This window comes from Neltuma alba, unplaced genomic scaffold, assembly GCF_004799145.2.
Source record: "Neltuma alba isolate B1F8T4 unplaced genomic scaffold, ASM479914v2 tig00010294_pilon, whole genome shotgun sequence".
NCBI lineage: Eukaryota > Viridiplantae > Streptophyta > Magnoliopsida > Fabales > Fabaceae > Neltuma > Neltuma alba.
The window spans coordinates 281,266-299,803 of record NW_021635212.1 but is presented as its reverse complement, the minus strand read 5'-3'; the positions used below and the strand labels follow the sequence as shown (position 1 = coordinate 299,803).

The following is an 18,538-nucleotide window of genomic DNA, read 5'->3' as shown; positions in this document are numbered from 1 at the left end:
ATCTTAAAATTTGATAAATTTTTATTTTCTTCCTATTTTATATACATTATACCATATGAGAATAAAATTAAACAATAATAAATGATGAATAAAATAAAATTGTCTGTATAAAAAAAATTGTACATCGTATAAAAAATTTAATAATACATTTTATAAATAAGATCAAATTAAAAAGCATTTTTTATACCTTATAAATAGGATTAGATGAGTATTATATGCAATAAATCATACAAATATAAAACCTATGCATGAAACTGTATACATTACACAGTTCATAAGAGTACTCGTTTTAAATTGAGGTTGAAAGGGGAAAAAATTAATTTTATTTGATAAAATTGAATTTTTTTGCATCATTTTTAATATAAAACATTTGAACAATAAGAGCGTAGGAACAATGGTTATATCAGTATAATTAATGCCCTACAAAAGTTTTCAATTGTAAGATTGTTTTTCCATTTGCGTAACAAAAGGGCAGAAGACTTGACTTGTGATTAATTGAAGAAATGAAATGAATGTTGATTCAACTTTTTCTGAAAATTAGTACATCGCCGCATTTAAGCCTGATGGAATGTTGATTCAACTTTTTCTGAAAATTAGTGATCATAGTTGTTTACAATTCAATGTTTACGCCCCTATCTAGAAAAAGGCATTTTCAAAAATAAAAAATAGGGAAGAATGATTATGGGAGTATATATCATAAATGTATGCCAAAAAATTTGAGAACATGCATTAAGGTTCTTATCTAAGAGAATTAAATATTAAAAAAATCTTAAAATTAATGGAGAACAAGTACATGATTTTAAGATATTTTTTCATATTTAATTTTTTAAAATGGGATTTTAGTGTAATTTTTTCATAGAGTTTTCAATGACGGATTGTATTTCCATGAGCGTACGAAACAGGGCAGAAGTCTAGAAGACTGGGCTTTTGTGACGCGATTGAAACGAAAATAAATCAGAGAAAGCTTAGCCAAGTAAATTGTTAACAAATAAAAAATATTAAATTATCTTGTTTACTCATTTGAGCTGACACTATTGTTTGTTTGAGTTAAAAAAAAAGTGTTAAATTAAGATTTTAAAAATATTTTTACGGCATATGAAATAAATATGTAAAAAAAAAAATTTTGTTTTATTAAAACGTGTTTTTAAAAAATATTTTTAAAAAATATTTCTTTATCTTGCCAAACACTTTTTTAGTCAAAATTATGATGGCGTTATATATCACTTTTTTACGCTCATGAGAAGACCAAGGTTTGGTGAAGTGGGGCACACAATGCTTTCTTTTATCCGTTCAAATCTAATAATTTATATTCCTCCGCTTCTTAATATAAAACCTAATTATCAAGTTAGAATTAATTCTAAATATAAAAATCATTTCTCATATTTATCAGTTTTCTCTAAATTACTCTTATAGATACTATCTCAACCATAATCAAGTAAAAGAGGAAGAAAGGGTATTAAGAAAGATGATTATGGTATTTTAGAAAAAACGTGTCACATTTATTATAATTAACTAACTTATTTAACTTTATTAATCTAATCAAATTAGTTAAATGGGTCTTATATTAAGAATCAGAGGAGTATATTGTTATAACATGAGAGAGAAAATAGTCTTTTTTTTAATTCATTTTATTTCATAATACAAATACCTTATACATTACTTCTAGGGAAAATGATAATAAAATACCACTTGAATTCCAAAAAGACAGATAAGGAACCTGAATAAGCAAAATGACAAATAGGGCACTAGGTACCAATCTGGAATTTATATTTTCGGCCAAAAGACCCAAATGCCTTGATGAAATGCGGGAAGACCGAAAGCTAAAAGTGAGAGAAAGGAGAGAGGAAGACCGACGCAGTGAGAGAAAGGAGAGAGGAAGACCGACGCTGATGAAATGCGGGAAGAAGGAAAGAAGAATGTTGGAAATGCTATTATCTTACTCCTTCGCATCACCATTCTGTAGAGATTGTTGATTTTGGTTGTGGGAAAGAGGATTTGTAGTGAGAGAGGGAGTGAACCGAAGCGGAAAGATGAAGCGGAAATCAGAAAACTGGCAAGCAATTACGTAACGTAACTGCTGTCATATGCCTGCTGGTTTTTGGTAAATCCCATTACGTGAATGGTAAATTTCACTATACATGTAGTTAATTATGAATTTTACAAAATACATATTGTGATTTACAACTTTTGTAGTGAAAGTGACTACTTTGTTAATGGGTTTTACAACCTGTTTTCAGGAAATAAACAACTTGTTTGTAAAAACTAATAAAAGTGACAACTTTTGTAGTCACGTTGAATTAACTAGTTGCAAAAGCCATTTAAGAAGTGGTCATTTTCACTATAAAAGTTGTAAATATCACTGTGTGTTTTATAAAATTCAGCGTCAAATTTTATTGATTTTTAGAAACAAGTTGCTCATTTCCTGAAAAGAGGTTGCAAAACTCATTTAAAAAGTGGTAATTTTCACTACAAAAGTTGTAAATATCACTCTATGTTTTGTAAAATTCAGCATGGAATTTTATGGTTTTTAGAAACAAGTTGTCAATCCCTTGAAAAGAGGTTGCAAAACTCATTAAGAAGTGGTCATTTTCACTATAAAAGTTGTAAATATCACTGTGTGTTTTGTAAAATTCAGCGTCAAATTTTATTGATTTTTAGAAACAAGTTGCTTATCCCCTGAAAAGAGGTTGCAAAACTCATTTAAGAAGTGGTAATTTTCACTACAAAAGTTGTAAATATCACTGTGTGTTTTGTAAAATTCAGCATGGAATTTTATTGATTTTTAGAAACAAGTTGCCAATCCCTTAAAAGAGGTTGCAAAACTCATTTAAGAAGTGGTAATTTTCACTATAAAAGTTGTAAATATCACTCTACGTTTTGTAAAATTCAGCATGGAATTTTATTGGTTTTTAGAAACAAGTTGCCAATTCCTTGAAAAGAGGTTGCAAAACTCATTTAAGAAGTGGTAATTTTCACTACAAAAGTTGTAAATATCACTCTATGTTTTGTAAAATTCAGCATGGAATTTTATTGGTTTTTAGAAACAAGTTGTCAATCCCTTGAAAAGAGGTTGCAAAACTCATTTAAGAAGTGGTCATTTTCACTATAAAAGTTGTAAATATCACTGTGTGTTTTGTAAAATTCAGCGTCAAATTTTATTAGTTTTTACAAACAAGTTGTTTATCTCCTGAAAACAGGTTGCAAAACCCATTAACAAAGTAGTTACTTTCACTACAAAAGTTGTAAATCACAATATGTATTTTGTAAAATTCATAATTAACTACATGTATAGTAAAATTTACCATTCACGTAATGGGATTTACCAAAAACCAGCAGGCATATGACAGCAGTTACGTTACGTAATTGCTTGCCATTGTTTTCTGATTTCCGCTTCGTCTTTCCCACAGGTTCACTCCCTCTCTCACTACAAATCCTCTTTCCCACAACCAAAACCCACCAAATCAACAATCTCTACAGAATGGTGATGCGAAGGATTTAGTTTCGTCAACTGGAGGGGGTTCGGTTTCGTGGAGTGGAGGGATTGGTTTCATCGAGTAGAGGGATTCGGTTTCACTGAAGGGAGGGATTAGTTTTCACCGAGTAGATGGATTGGTTTCGCCAAGTGGGGGCAGTTTCTCTTTCGCCGAGTGGGGGGAATTGCTTTCGCTGGGAGGAGGTGAACACAAAAAGGGCAATTCAGTCTTTAGGCCAAAAATAAAAATTCCAGATTGGTACCTGATACCTTCTTTGTCATTTTGCTTATTCAGGTCCCTTATCTGTCTTTTTGGAATTCAAGTGGTATTTTAGTATCATTTTCCCTTACTTCTATTTATAGGCTTATGAATATTAAAGTCCTATACTAGGGTATAAAGAAATAAAAAATCATAATGATATTGATAATAAGAAACTCCTCTGAAGTCATTCATTGTAAATGTTATTTAGCTTATATCTTTATAACACTTAAAAATGAGGAATCCTAAGATTTAGGGGTTATGGATATTAGCTCATATAATATTCATAATATATAGTTTAAGATTTACTATTTTCATATTTTATATCTATTTCAATTTTTCAATTGTTTTATATCTAATATGTGCTTAATTGACAACTTGTCAGCAGTATAACCGAGTATGGATTTATATGTATTAAATATTGACATTGATATTAAGGATCTTTGGGATACTTGTTTATTAGGGTCATCATGTGTTATTATCAATAACGAGGTAACCCCCTTTTCAAGGACTCAACAACGAGGAGGAAAGTGAGAAAAATATGAAAGAAAAATGACATAAAAATGACGCTAGAACTTGAAAATGTCAAAATAGTTACTTGGATTTGTAAAATTCTAATTTAGTTATAAGTAACCAATTTGTTAGTTATAAATTTGTTAAAATGATCATATTGTCCTTCATTTTATTTATTGTTTTTAAGCTGAAAATAATTTTTTTGAAAACTTTTATAACTTCAGATAATAGTTAGCAATTTTGTAACACTATTAACAATTTCAGTACAGTATTTAACAATAGGTTTTTCAGAAAATTTTCTAGCGGCCGGAGACAATTTTTTTGAAAATTTTTACAACTTCAGTATAATGGTTAACAACTTTTGCAACGCTATTAACAATTTCAGTATAGCAGCTAACAACAGATTTTTCATAAAATTCTCAGACAACCGGAAACTATTTTTGAAAATTTTTACAACTTCAGTATAATAGTTAACAATTTTTGTAATGCTATTAATAACTTCACTATAGCAGTTGACAACAGGTTTTCTAAAAAAATTCTCCGGTGGCCGGAAACAATTTTTTTGAAAAATTTTATAACTTCAGTATAACAATTAACAATTTTTATAACGATATGAATAATTTCAGTATAGCAATTAACAATAAGTTTTCCAGAAAATTCAAAAAGTAGCATGTTTATAATTTCAGTAATGCTGTTAATAAATTCTATAACTCTATTAATAACTTCAATGTAACATTTAACAATAGGTTTTCTTAAAAATTAACAACAGGTTTTCTTAAAAATTAAAAAAAATGGTATTTTTACAACTTTAGGAACTACTTTTTTTTTTGAAAATTTTTACAATTTTAGTATAACGGTTAACAACTTTTGTAATGTTATTAACAACTTCAGTATAACGGTTAACAACTTTTATAATGCTATAACAATTTCAATATAGTAGTTAATAACAAGTTTTTCAAAAAAAAATTCAAAAAGCAGTATTTTTATAACTTCAGTAATACCGTTAACAAGTCTGTAACTCTATTAACAACTTCCATATAACATTTAGTAACAAGTTTTCTTAAAAATTAAAAAAAAATGACATTTTTACAACTTTAGCAACTACTTTTTTTTTGGAAAATTTTTATAACTTTAATATAACAGTTACAACTTTTGTAATGTTATTAACAATTTCAATATAGCAATTAACAACATAATTTTGAATTTGTTAATGGCATTACTGAAGTTGTAAGAATACTACTTTTTAAATTTTTCGGAAAATCATTTGTTAACTGTTATACTGAACTTGTTAATAGCGTTACAAAAGTTGTTAACTATTATACTGAAATTATAAAAATTTTCAAAAACATTGTTTCCGACAGCCGGAGAATTTTCTGAAAAATTTGTTGTTAACTACTATACTGAAGTTGTTAATAGCGTTACAAAAGTTGTTAACCGTTATACTGAAATTGTAAAAATTTTCAAAAAAATGGTTTCTAACCGCCAGAAAATTTTCTGAAAAATCTGGTTTTAATTGCTATACTGAAATTGTTAATAGCATTACAAAAGTTGTTAACCATTATACTGAAATTATAAAAGTTTTCAAAAAAATTGTTTTTGGCCGCTAAAGCTTCGGCGACCAATTGTCAGTCAATCACTAGAGCTCTGGTGACGGCCGCCAGTGCTGGTGTCGAAGCTCCGATGACTGGTCGGCCAGTAGGGGCTTTGGTTTTTAAAAAACAATAAATAAAATAAAAGGCAATATGATCATTTCAGCAAATTTATAAATGACAAATTGGTCACTTGTGACTAAATTAGGATTTTACAAATTCAAGTGACTATTTTGATATTTTCAAATTCAAATATCATTTTTGTGTCATTTTTCCAAATATAAATAAACTAAGATATAAATAAATACTTGAAAATTATTTTATTTTTGGAAAAATTGGTAGATTGAAGTACTAATTTGACTTTTTTTCCCTTTTTCCTTCTTCACATTTGCAATATTTCATTGACCCTTAATTTTTATGGCATTTTAATGATGTCAAATAAAACTGTCAAGGAAAAAACCAGTCTTAAAAAAGAATTTATTTATTTATTTAGAGAAAAAGAGTGTCACATAAATTGATGATGGGCCAAAATGCTTTAAAATTTGTAATGAAATTATATAGCTTATTTTAAATTCCTATTTGTACTATTGTTTTGAGAAATCATGCATAATATCTTACCTTCTATGTACTAATAAAGTCATTTTAATATCTGCGAATAACTAACGGCAGGTTTCTTATCTAAGCAAAATGGGGTAAAATTTTTTTATATTTAAAACATGAACCATTTGAAGACAGAATTCCAATACAAGAATTGAGCCTGAAAATAACATTAGAATTCATTGTCTAAATAATTTAAACTTCCAAAATAACTAACAAGTGATTCACATCAGACTCTATCCTGACCTATATTCTTTTCATCTATAAGGATTCCAAACCATGTAATTCTATAATATTATATTATGTTACATTGTATCAGCCATCCTAGTTGATGGCTCTTACCTGTGCTTGGCAGAGCTCCCCTACGCATAAAGGACACAAAAATTATATTTATATAGAGTAGGTAATAAGGACTTGCTCACATGATTTATATAGAAATATAGGTAAATAAATATCGAAATATTCTACTATAAAAGTACAATACTAAACCGGTATTCCTGCTCTTTGGTCCAGCCCACATTCACCTCTCAACACCTTTTTCTCTTTGGAGTTACTTGCCTTCGTTGTACATTATAGAAAAAAGGGTAAGATTCTAAAGAATCCCGATAGTAATAATTTCCCTCAAACAAAATTGCAGATCATATAAAGCATGTAAACCAAGCTAAGATGGAACATGACCTTGCAAGCTAATGCAATTAAGTGTTTATACTCAATGACAGATAGACAAACTCAATAAATAATGCGTAAATAACTGGCAGATACTGGCCCATGCCTATCAGCTATATGTGATCGCGGTTAAATAATCCATATAAGGAATTAAGGATTATATATTCCCATGCCTTAAAATAACAACATGACAAAAACAGACATACGTCCATCATACATAAGTGTAAGGTGAGAAAGGATTATTACCTAGTTTGCTTCCCTCCAAATCAAATCTTACAAATTTCTTCTTCTTTTACTTCTTTGAAGGGTTTGAGCAGATATTAAAACTTGACATATTTATAAGGATAGATCAACACTTGGTCTAATTATAATTATAATTTATAAATTAAATAACTCCACCTGACTTTCTATATATGGGCATAACATTTCAAGCCGACCTTCAAAACTCAAGATCATAACCTAGCAACTTACGGCATTTAGGACCATTCCTTATCTTTAATTCATAGTGCCTATGTACATAAATATCCATATCTTAACATATAACTACAAAGCTATAACTAAATTATGTATCTCCCACGAGCAAATCGTTCTAGCCTCTTGCCAGATCCTTTTGTTCTGATATCATAAATTTGACAGCTAACAGCAACTATGGTCCCCATTTTTGGTAATCATAACAGGGTAAGAAGAACTACGTGCAATCCATTGAACACACTCCATTAACACAACCCATTCTCATCTTAAACCAGCAACTCATTCCCCTGTTTGGCCAACAACAAAACAGAGCAAAGAATTTGAAGCTCAAACTTGCAGAATCATGGCCACTGTTTGGCCAACCTCTGCACATAGCTGAACTTCAACATGCGTGGATCAAAAACAACACAACACACTCCCATCGTGAGCCAAGACACGATTCCATCACCTATTTTACTCTTCCTGTCACTTTCTCTCACTATCCCATCTCTCCCCCTCTCCTCAAACACGCCGGAACCAAGCATCAATCCAAGAAAACGAAGACAGAAAGGGACTCATGAGGCTCACCTTAGCTGGAAATCACGATTGCATACAAGTATAGCTCCTCCGATCACCACTTTTGGCGAGCTCACTCTCTTCGCCGTCGCTCTGTTCTCTCTCTCTCTCTCTCCCCGCCCCCTCCCCCTCTCTCGCAAATGAGGTGGGGAGACAAATTTCTAAAGCCAAATGGAGGGTGCGGCACACTGGCACGCCGCAGTTGGGTTTCATGAGGACGTGGATTTACCATTTTGCCCTTCAGCTCTTTACTTTCTTCCATGGCCGCCCTTCCTCCTATTTTTCTGAAACATAAGACAAGCCCAAAAATTAATCCATAATATTTCATATGGATTTATAATATCCGTTAGCTTCTTTGGCCTCATAAAATAATTTCTCTAAAATTTTAGGTCAAAAGTCAACTCCTAACTATTTTTTTTTTAAATTTTTTAAGAAAATAGCTCTTAATTCTAGAAATTAATTTTTTACTCATTTTAAGGACTTTATGCATCAAGTAAATTTCTTATCACTTAAAATAATTCCCCTAAAATTTTCAAGTTAATTAGAAACATCTAAGTATTTTTCTTTAAATTTTTTGGTATTAACTTTAAAATTATTTAGGCTATTTTTGGGGAAATAAAATTTTTCATAAAATTTTCAAGGCCTCAAAGTTAATATTCTATAATTTCTCCCATTTTAGGCTCTAAAATAATTTTAAATAAAATTTATTTATTTTTGCTTTTTTTTTAGATCAAAAAATTTGGAGTGTTACAGTTTTTACCTCTATTTAGTAATTAGTCATTTTAAACAATTTTTCTTATTCAAATTATTCTCTTTGAAGGGTTTTCTCCCTTATCTTAATCTATACAGTTACTTTATTTAGTAACTGGTTATCTTAATCAAAAATATTATTTGTGTGTGTGTATCACATTTAAGGACAAACAATGTGCCCTTCTTTCCTCAATTATCTAATCCCATTGAACTAAAAATTAAAATCCAACTTCACTAATGTTGCACACATGGCTGAGACACACAAACAATTGTATAAATAATTGCATCAACTTATTTTATCTCATTTCCAAGCTAACGTAATTTCTAAGAGTCCTGAGTTACTTAAGCAACTTAATCTTTCTTCCAAAATAATTCAATAAGCTCTCTTAACTTTTATTCACAATTAACTTAATGTTTGTCATTCTTCAACTCCATAACTATTAATCTATCTATCATCTTTGAATCCACAAACACACTTTTAATCATCTATATTAATTCAAACTATCCTTGTACGTTCTGAAAGAACTTTCAATACAACACTTGGAAACATCAACAATCTATCGCATCATATTTTCCTAACTTATCTTCTTTGGCCATCAAACATCTATTAAATTTAAATCTAACCTTCATCATTCAATCTCTAAAGCTCCCCTCAATTCCACTCAAAATTTCAGCTTTTATCTTTCAAAAATGTTCTAGACAACAACAATCGAAGGTTCTAAAATTTAAGGTACAGTTATAACATCTCCCTAATAAAAGCCAAATGAAATCCCCCCGAGATAAAAGGTTACAATTTTCGGATAGTATAACAGAGTCAAAATCATCCTCCAAATTATCACACAGCACCATATCTAATCTTCATATATATCTAAACATCACTTGCATCATACCATTGCCCTACCATATGAGCACTCTCGCTTCTTCACAAAGTTTGAATGGCATCATTCATTTAATGTGGAGTTTTTCAGATTTGAAATATATTCTCCAAAAATTCAAAACTCAACATGTAATCATCCGACAGCCATCAACACAACCATGATCCATCTATATTACACACTTTTAAATATTTATACTATCTTTAACATTTCATCAGAAAACCAAGCGCTATACCCATTGAAACAGGGAGCCTTAGGTTCAGCCAATACTTTTTCTTCACCATCCCTAACATGAAAGCCATGAAACAAACATCACAATTCCTATTCCACCGTTCTATGTTGTTTCTCATGTGTGGCTAATGTTTTCTTCACTTTCTATTAAATTTTCGACTAACAACTTCCCTTGAATATGAATTTTTCAGATTTTAAAATGCTATCTTTAAGCATCATAAATCAAAACCATTGAAGCCCAAAGGTCCCATTTCAAGTTCTCTTCTTCGTTTTTAGCCAAAATTCCAGATTCAATAGTTCTTCCCATTCTCACGTCTACAAGCATTAAAATTACATAATTCCATCAAACTAAATCCTCCCTACTTCCATAACTCGAAACCATTTAACTGTGTGTGTGTGTGTCTCTCTCTCTCTCTATATATATGTGTGTGTGTATGTACGTATCACTTTTCAGTTCCAACCTGATTTTAGCTTCCAAACTTACTTCTCGCGGCATACACACACAAACATCAGCATGTGTATGTACATCTCTCTCTAATCTAGTTTCAGATCCAAATTCGAACACGAGTTATCATTTATACACGCGCGCGCGCGCGAACACATAAATACGCTCTCCCATTTGCAAAACCAGAACCAACATCATGCAATCACAAAGCCAACTCCTACCCCCCAAATGGACAAGAAATCCGAAGCCAAAGCTTGCAGAAACCCTCAACCCCTGTTCGGCCATTAACAAAACAGAGCAAGAAAATCCACATGCAGCCAGATTTATCAAGAAGCAACACCACATTTTAATCGTAAAAGCTTTAATCTTCGCCTCTCCTAACTTATTTCATCCGTTTACCTCAATTTCTCTCAGTAAACCCAAACTTCTTTCATAATCAACTTTCTATTTAGCCACCAAAACCGGAAAACAACCTTGGGAGAGGGATTAGGAGGCTCACCTTGCTTGATTAATCAGTTTCCATATAATAAATCAACCTCCAATCACTCTCTTCTACTTCTTCGCTTCTCCTCGGTGCCTCTCATCTCTCTCTCTCTCTCTCTATCTCTGTGTCTCTGATTTCAGTCGCAAAATGAAGAAGAAAGAAGGAGCTACTGGTTTAAATCTGTTAGGAAGGATCGAAATTACCATTATACCCTTTAAAAAGTTTTTGTCTTCACTTCATCCTTTTTCTACTTTTCTGTAATTGTAAAATAAAATCAAAAATTAATTCACAATATTTTATATGGATTTTCCTCATCCAATAGCTTCCTTGACTTCTAAAATAATTTTCGTAAAAAGTTCGGGTCAAAAATCAATTTCCAACTATCTTTCTTTAATTTTTCAAGAAAATAGCACTTAATTTCATAAATTAATCCTTAACACGTTATAAGAATTACATCCCTGATTTATCATCTTCTCCACATCATATAATTATTCTAAAATTTTCAGCTCAAATATAAACCTCTAACTATTTTTCTTTAAATTTTTTAGGAAAATAGCCTATTTTTGCTTTTAAAATTATTTGAGCCATGTTTGGGACATGAATTTTTTCAAAATATTTCTAAGTTCTCAAATTTAATATTACATAATTTTTTCAGTCTATTTAGGCTTTAAATAATTTTAAATAGATTTCCTCTTTTCTGTTTATCCTAGGTAAGAAAATTTGGAGTGTTACTTGATAATGATCACAAAGTTTTTAGGAAGAAAGTGATTCGCTTCATGTCTCTTAAATATCCAGTTAGTAATTAAAATGTACTGTATTTTTAATTTCAATGTAACTCTTTTTTTAATGAGATTTGTCATCATCTGCACGCTATCTACTTTTTTTAGCATGTGAGTAAAAATACCCACAAATATTAGAAAGTTTTTTCCCAGTTAGCCGACAGGTCACCAACTTTTGTTATTTGGCAATTAGTAGTTAAAAATAATTCTTTTTGAACAAATTAGAGATCCTCAACCAAGATGGAGTTCAATGTCCATAGAAAGAAGGAAGTTGAAAGTCCAACTAAATGAGAGTTAACTTCGACCATGAATGAGTATAACCATTTACCATTTCAAGAATTTAAAGTTCTATTAAAAGATTTTAGGTTTTTATAATCATATAGGGAACATGGAAGAAAAAGAGACGACAAAATATCACATGAAGTCACATTTTGTGCCGAAGTCGCTTTTCTTTGATTTGGATGAGTTGTCTTCCTTGTTCTTTTTGATTGCTTCTTACGCCTATTTTGAAAAATTCTGACAAACCTTTCAAGTTTTCCAGCTAAGAAAACAACTTGACCCATGAATATTCCAAACATCATTCCACATCCATATCCCAAAGCCACTGCTGGTTTTCAACCAAATCCAAATTTGTCATTAGTTGATGAAGTTGGCTGTGGCAATTTCCCTTCATCATGATTACATGCTTTTGACAATTGAAATCCACAGTCCTAAATTTCCTTCAAAGGAATTTTGTGAAAATGTATCAAATTGCTTACCTCTTGGTATTTCTCCAACAAGTTGATTCTGTGAAAGATTCAAAACTTCAAAGAAGTTGAGATTTGTCAGTGCAAGAGGAATCCCACCTCTAAGCCTATTTGATGATAAATCTAACCATTCTAGATTTGTCAAATTTGCAATGGATTGAGGAATAGAACCAGTAATTTTATTATGGGACAGGTTTAGCCCTTTTAACAAACGTAGCTCACCAGTAACATATGAAATCTCTCCATCAAACATGTTATTCAACAAGTCAATGGCTGTGAATATAGTTAAGATCCTTTCAAGCTCAACCTCATTACCCTTTATTGTGACCATCACTGATTCTCTATATGAAACACCGTTATGCTTATTTTCCATGTAATTCAAACCAACTGCAAGGTGATCTTTTCCCGTCATTCCCTTAAATTTCGTGCTGTATGCAATTGGCAAAGCTCCACCAAAATGGTTGTTGGAAACATAAAAAATTCTTAACATAGGACATGGATGTTTGATGTTCGAACTACAAACGGTATCATTGAACTTATTGTCTCTTAAATTGAGTACCTGTAGTTCTAGTAATATTAGGAAATTCATCTTCAATCTTGTTTGCTCCCACATCTAAAATCTTTAATTTCTTGCAATAGATCAAAGACAAAGGCAACCGTTTCTCAAATTGATTGTTGTTCAAATGCAAAGATTGCAAGGAGTTGCTCCCAGAAAAATGGTTTGGTATAGCTCCAACAAAATTGTTCATTTCCAGATCTAAAGACTTAAGATCTAGTAATGCAACAAGGCAATTCGAGCTGTGGCCTGACAAGAAGTTGTGAGATAAGTTGAGAATCTTAAGTGAGCTTGCATTGCATAATGAGGAAGAAATGTCTCCACTGAATTTGTTGTTAGATACTAAAAAGATGGAATTGGGAGATTTCCTTATAACAAGTTGAAGCTGAGATCAAGAAAGCTCAAGTTTCTCATTGAAAGATGTTCAACTGATGTCAAGTTATTATGGGAAAGATCCAAATAGAGCGAAGAACCACTCCCCGCATTATTGAACCAGTTGGGAATATGTCCATGAATTTTGTTATTGGAAAGATTTAAAAACTTCAAATTTTGAAGGTTTCCTAATAGTTTAGGAAAGTCATTGATGTTACAAGAGGATAACTCTAAACTTTGAAGATTGGGTATGGTACAATGAGTGGTATTGTCAAAGTCAAGTGAGAGAAACTTGTTAGAAATATCAAGGTATGCTAGATTTTTAAGCTTTGAAAATTGATCAAGACTAATCGAGCAAGTAATTTGATGGTAGACTCAGAGGAAAGATTTATGAGACTAAAAATTGATTGAGGACAATTACCTTGTAGCTTGTTGTCAAAGAAATCAAGCAATTCTAAATTTGAAAGATTTTCAAATATATTAGGTAACTCACCACTAAAACTGTTTGGTGCAAGGTCCAAAACAATTAACTGACTTAGGTTCTCAAAACTTGCAAGAATAGGCCCATTAAATTGGAAGTGCTGAAGACTCGAGAGACTGATCAAAGACTTCAAATGGCCTATGGACTTTGGAAGTTGACTTATGAGATTCTCATTCCATGACAAATCTAACTTTTAAAGATTTTGTAAATGAAAAATGTTATTAACCGAATTTCCCTGCAACTCAGGGAGACCAAAGAGGATGACAAATTCATGGGTAAAGACAAAGAATTTGGTGTAGTGGAAGACATATATACTTCATCTAAAACAAGTACTTGTAGATCAGTCATGTTTTGAACAAGCTTCTCCCATGTGGATGCTTCAAGTCTCAAAGGACTCCACTTCTCAAATGAGTAAAATCCATTATGAGACAAATCAAGAGAGACCAATTTAGACAATTCTACACTTTTAGGAGGAATTTCACCGGTAAAATGAGAGTAGCTTAAGTTTAGATGTATGAGAGTAGGAAAATTTCCAAATTGAGGTGATATCAAAGACCCACAAAAATCATTGAAAGCCAAATTGAGTGTTTGAAGATGAGAAAGCTGAAAAAGAGTGCTATTAGGATGACGTTGACCTTGAAGCCAACTGCAACTGAAGTCGAGACCAATCACATGACTAGACATGGAGTCGCATGTGATCCCATCCCACAAGCAGCAATTTGAATCATCCCCGTTGAAGCTGTTTGTGGGTAAGATGAGTTCTGTGAATAATTTGATTCACCAATAACAAAGTTATAACATAGTATTGAAGCATATTGATAAAAAGAGAGAGTTTTTGAATTTGAGAAGGGCGAAAGAATCATGAGAATTATAAAATGGGGGGTTGAAAAAAGAAGAAGGGGAAGGATAAAAAAAACAAGCAAAAACAGATGATGATTCGAAACGCCATGGCAAAAGTTGGAAGGCGCTATGAATAGGCGAAGGCTATGGTATCTAACAGATGAGGCATCCTTTATAAGTAAAGGTACATATGGTAAAAGGTAGGTCATAATGGCGGTTGTTAAATAGGGATATTTTTATAAAAAGGAAAATCAAACCATTTGAATTAAGGAAAAATTGGAATATTCAGTCGCACCAAGAGAATATGTGACACATATTCTTGTGTACTTTAATTTATGTTCTTCCATTTCACATATATCAAATCATGTATTCCATGGGCATTGTGCGGTATATATATGCATTAACAAGTTTAGTCTCATATGTATTTACTCCATCTTACTATGAATAATCTACCAAAAAAAAAACAACCTAAACTGGTTTAAATATTACTTCCTCCAGTATTTATGACATCATTTTAACTAAATTACATTATTTGAAAAAAAAAATAGTTAAAAGCAATAAACATTTGAAAGTTGAACTTTTTTTTCCCAACTATATCCATTTTTAATAAGAAAACAAATAAGAAGAAAAAATGCGAATAATAAAATAAACAATGACAAAGAATGTAATATGAAAAAAAAGATGAAGAAAGAAAATAAAAAGTTAATCAAAAGCAAAATTAGTAAAAATAAATTTAATGTTCAAACATTTCCATGCAAAATCTTATAAAAAGGATGGGGGGTAGTATTTACTACTTTTTGGTAGAAAATTAAGTAATTCAATAAAATTCAAGAAACAAAAAACCGGATCAGGTACTAAACCAGTCGAAATAGTGGATCAAGGGTTAATGGATTAGATTAGGGTTAGACCGGGTTAAACCGGTAATAATTAAAGTAAGTAAAAATATTTATATTTTAGTTATTAAAAATAATATTTTTTGAATGGCTACTCATATTACAGACTAATTTTTTAGGATATTACAAAATATTTATGTATATAATTTTTTTATTTCTTTTTTCTCTTTTCTTTCTTTTCCGACCCAATACAATCTTTTATTATTATTATTATTATTATTATTATTATTATTTTATACTTTTATCTCTTCCTTCTCTCTCTCTAACATTTGACTTTTTCTTTTCCATAACACATCACAAGGTCACCTTTTTATGCCTCTCTTCTCCTTGAACGGCATATTCAAATTTACATTTTGAAAGTTAAAACACTTATACTTCTTCTCTTTCTCATTCACTTTCGTTCCTCCGGTCCTCCATCTTCGTTTCTTTCTTTCTCAAACAGAGATGGTAAACAGTAACCATTGTTTCTCCTCTGCACATCTATTCTACTTTATATTCCTCCTTGCCTTCCACTCTTCATTCCACTCTTCCACGAGCACAGGTTCGAAGCTGCACACAAGAGACTTTCAAATGGGTCTTTCCTTCTATGATTTTTTGTACTTTTACCATTTCTCTCAACAGTATCCATGTCTTCTCTGGTGAGCAGTGAGACAGTAAGAGTAAAAAAGTAGGGGGGAAAAAAAAAGGAAAACCAGTGACCCACCAACCCCATGGTTTTTCTGGTTTTTGCCAGTTTTTTTCAGTTCATTCCGGTTTCATTTGAAGCCGGTTTTTTCTTCAAACTAGACCGGACTGGAGGCCGGTTCACTAGTTTTCCGGTTAAACCGGCCAGTCTGGTCTGTTTTTGTTTTCATTGATAAAATTTGATCCACACATAATCCAAACTGATATAAATAAGTAAAAGAAAGCGAACCAAACTGAAAATATTATTTATTTACCCATTCTGAAAATGATCCAATAATACCTTCGAACCTGGGTGGCCACGAGTTCAAAACAGACAAAAATCGCTGTTGCCCGCCATCGAACTTAGATCGTCCACGTGACAGGCGGAAATCCTTAACACTACAGCGACCAAAATGTTCAGTCCTCCATTAACCCTTAATGCTACTATTAACGTCTTACTCATTGCTTCTCCAAAGGTACACATTATGGAAAATATTCTGGTGCACGAAGCATTATCATATTGTAAAACCAAATTATTTAATAAAAAGTGAATAATCTTTTGAATATAATAAAAAAATAAATATGGAGAGAAAAAGAGAGGAGGGACAGTCACAAAAACCTTATTTTTCTTCCCAAACCTCTCAATATATAAAGAGAAAATTTGAAGAGCAATGAGATGCATGGCAGCCCATTTTATTTTCTCTCCCACTTTTCCACTCCGCTTGAATGGGAAGAAAGTTGGGAGGAAAGAAAATGGGATAACAGGAATAGAGAGAAGGAAAAACTAGAGAAAAGATGTTACATCTTTTTGCTTGGATAGATGAGAGAAAAATAAGAAGGAAAGAGAATGAGTAAATATCTAAATAACTAAAATACCCTTATCAAAATATATCATATTTAAAATTAAATCAAATTAAATATTGCAATAGGGATGTTATACTAACCTTAGCATGATCAAATAATTTCAAATCAAGTTATTTGGTTTATATATATTTTCATAGTATTATATTTTAAAAGCAAATTATTTAATAAAAAAAATTCTTGTAAGATAAAAAATAAAAAGTGAATAATTTTTTAAATATAATAAAAGAAAATAAATGTGAGAGGAAGAGAGGAGGGATAATCAAGAAAATCTTGTTTTTCTTCCCAAGTCTCTCCATATTTGGAGAGAAAATGAGATATGGAGTTTACCTTTTTTTTTCCCATTTTTTCTTCCTCTCATATTTTCTCTCCTATCCAATCCTAAAAAATCTTGTGCCTATGTTGAATTGGTAGATACATGTATTAATTAAATGAATTTCGATAGGATGGGGATCAATTCAATTAGAATTGATTTTGAAATAATTGATTACATTGATATTTAGAAAACTCATTTCTCCTCATATTTTTCTTTCCAGTTTTCTTTCCCCCTTAATTTTATTTTAATCCAAGCAAGCTTCCTCCCATATTTTCTCTCATATCCAAGTCAGAAAAAATTGATTTTTCTCCATATTTTTCCATCTAATTTTCTTTCCTCTGTAAGTTTCTCTCAATCTGAATAAGGGATAAAAAAAAACGAACTGAAGAATTTATGAACTAACAAAAAAGGGGTCACATATGTCGTTGATGGGCTAAAATGGTTTTAGGCCCAAGGTTTTCATGAGAGGACGAACCTAGTTGAATGTTAACTCTTAAGTAAAAAAACAATTGAGGCTTGGTTTTTGCATTGTCATATTTTTAATTTTAAGAGTTTGGCAAAATCATATTTTTAATTTTAAGAGTTTGGCAAAAGCAAGAAAAAATTGTTAAGAGTTTAACATTTGAAGTAAAATCATTTTGCTTATTTTAAATTCTTGATTGCAGCATTATTCTGAACAATCATGTATCGATCATAAAGTCTCAAAGTAGAAAGTGATTTTCACATTTTCATAAAAGCCTAAAATCCTTTAATGGAACTTTAAATTAAAGAAACAAACAAACTAAAAGTGTCTTTAAATCATTAATTAAACGAGAAAGGTTGAATGGTTGATAACTAATTTAAATAACATGAGCGGATCATCTGCACCAAAAAGAAAAAGAAAGTTGCTAACATGTGGAAAATTTTATTCACATGATGATCAAATAGTACATAGCATACAAATGAAGGCAAATCACTTGAAATTCATTTTTAAAAAAAGGAAAGACATAACTTGCATTAAAATATACAGCAGATGGCATTCCAATCGCTGACAAGATATTTAAGAAACATGAAATAATAACCATAGTGGAAACATGGAAAAAAAACAGATGACGCAATATATCACATGAAGCCACATTTTATGC

General features: G+C 31.1%; 1 protein-coding gene across 1 annotated transcript; it reads right to left on the bottom strand.

Moving 5' to 3' along the window:
* Positions 1–10,186: 10,186 nt before the first annotated feature.
* LOC114755562 (putative receptor like protein 25) lies at positions 10,187–12,844 on the bottom strand. The gene is made up of 2 exons (XM_028944454.1): positions 12,445–12,844; positions 10,187–10,293 (listed from the first exon to the last, which is right to left on the bottom strand). The coding sequence occupies exons 1-2, from the start codon at positions 12,842–12,844 to the stop codon at positions 10,187–10,189; spliced, it is 507 nt and encodes a 168-aa protein (XP_028800287.1).
* Positions 12,845–18,538: the final 5,694 nt, after the last annotated feature.

Coding starts and splice junctions, on each gene's coding strand:
- LOC114755562 (XM_028944454.1), bottom strand. CDS start 12,844: ATGACGGGAAAAGATCACCTTGCAGTTGGTTTGAATTACATGGAAAAT. Junction 10,294..12,444: donor TGTTGGAGAAATACCAAGAG/GTAAGCAATTTG, acceptor TAATGCTTGTAG/ACGTGAGAATGGGAAGAACT.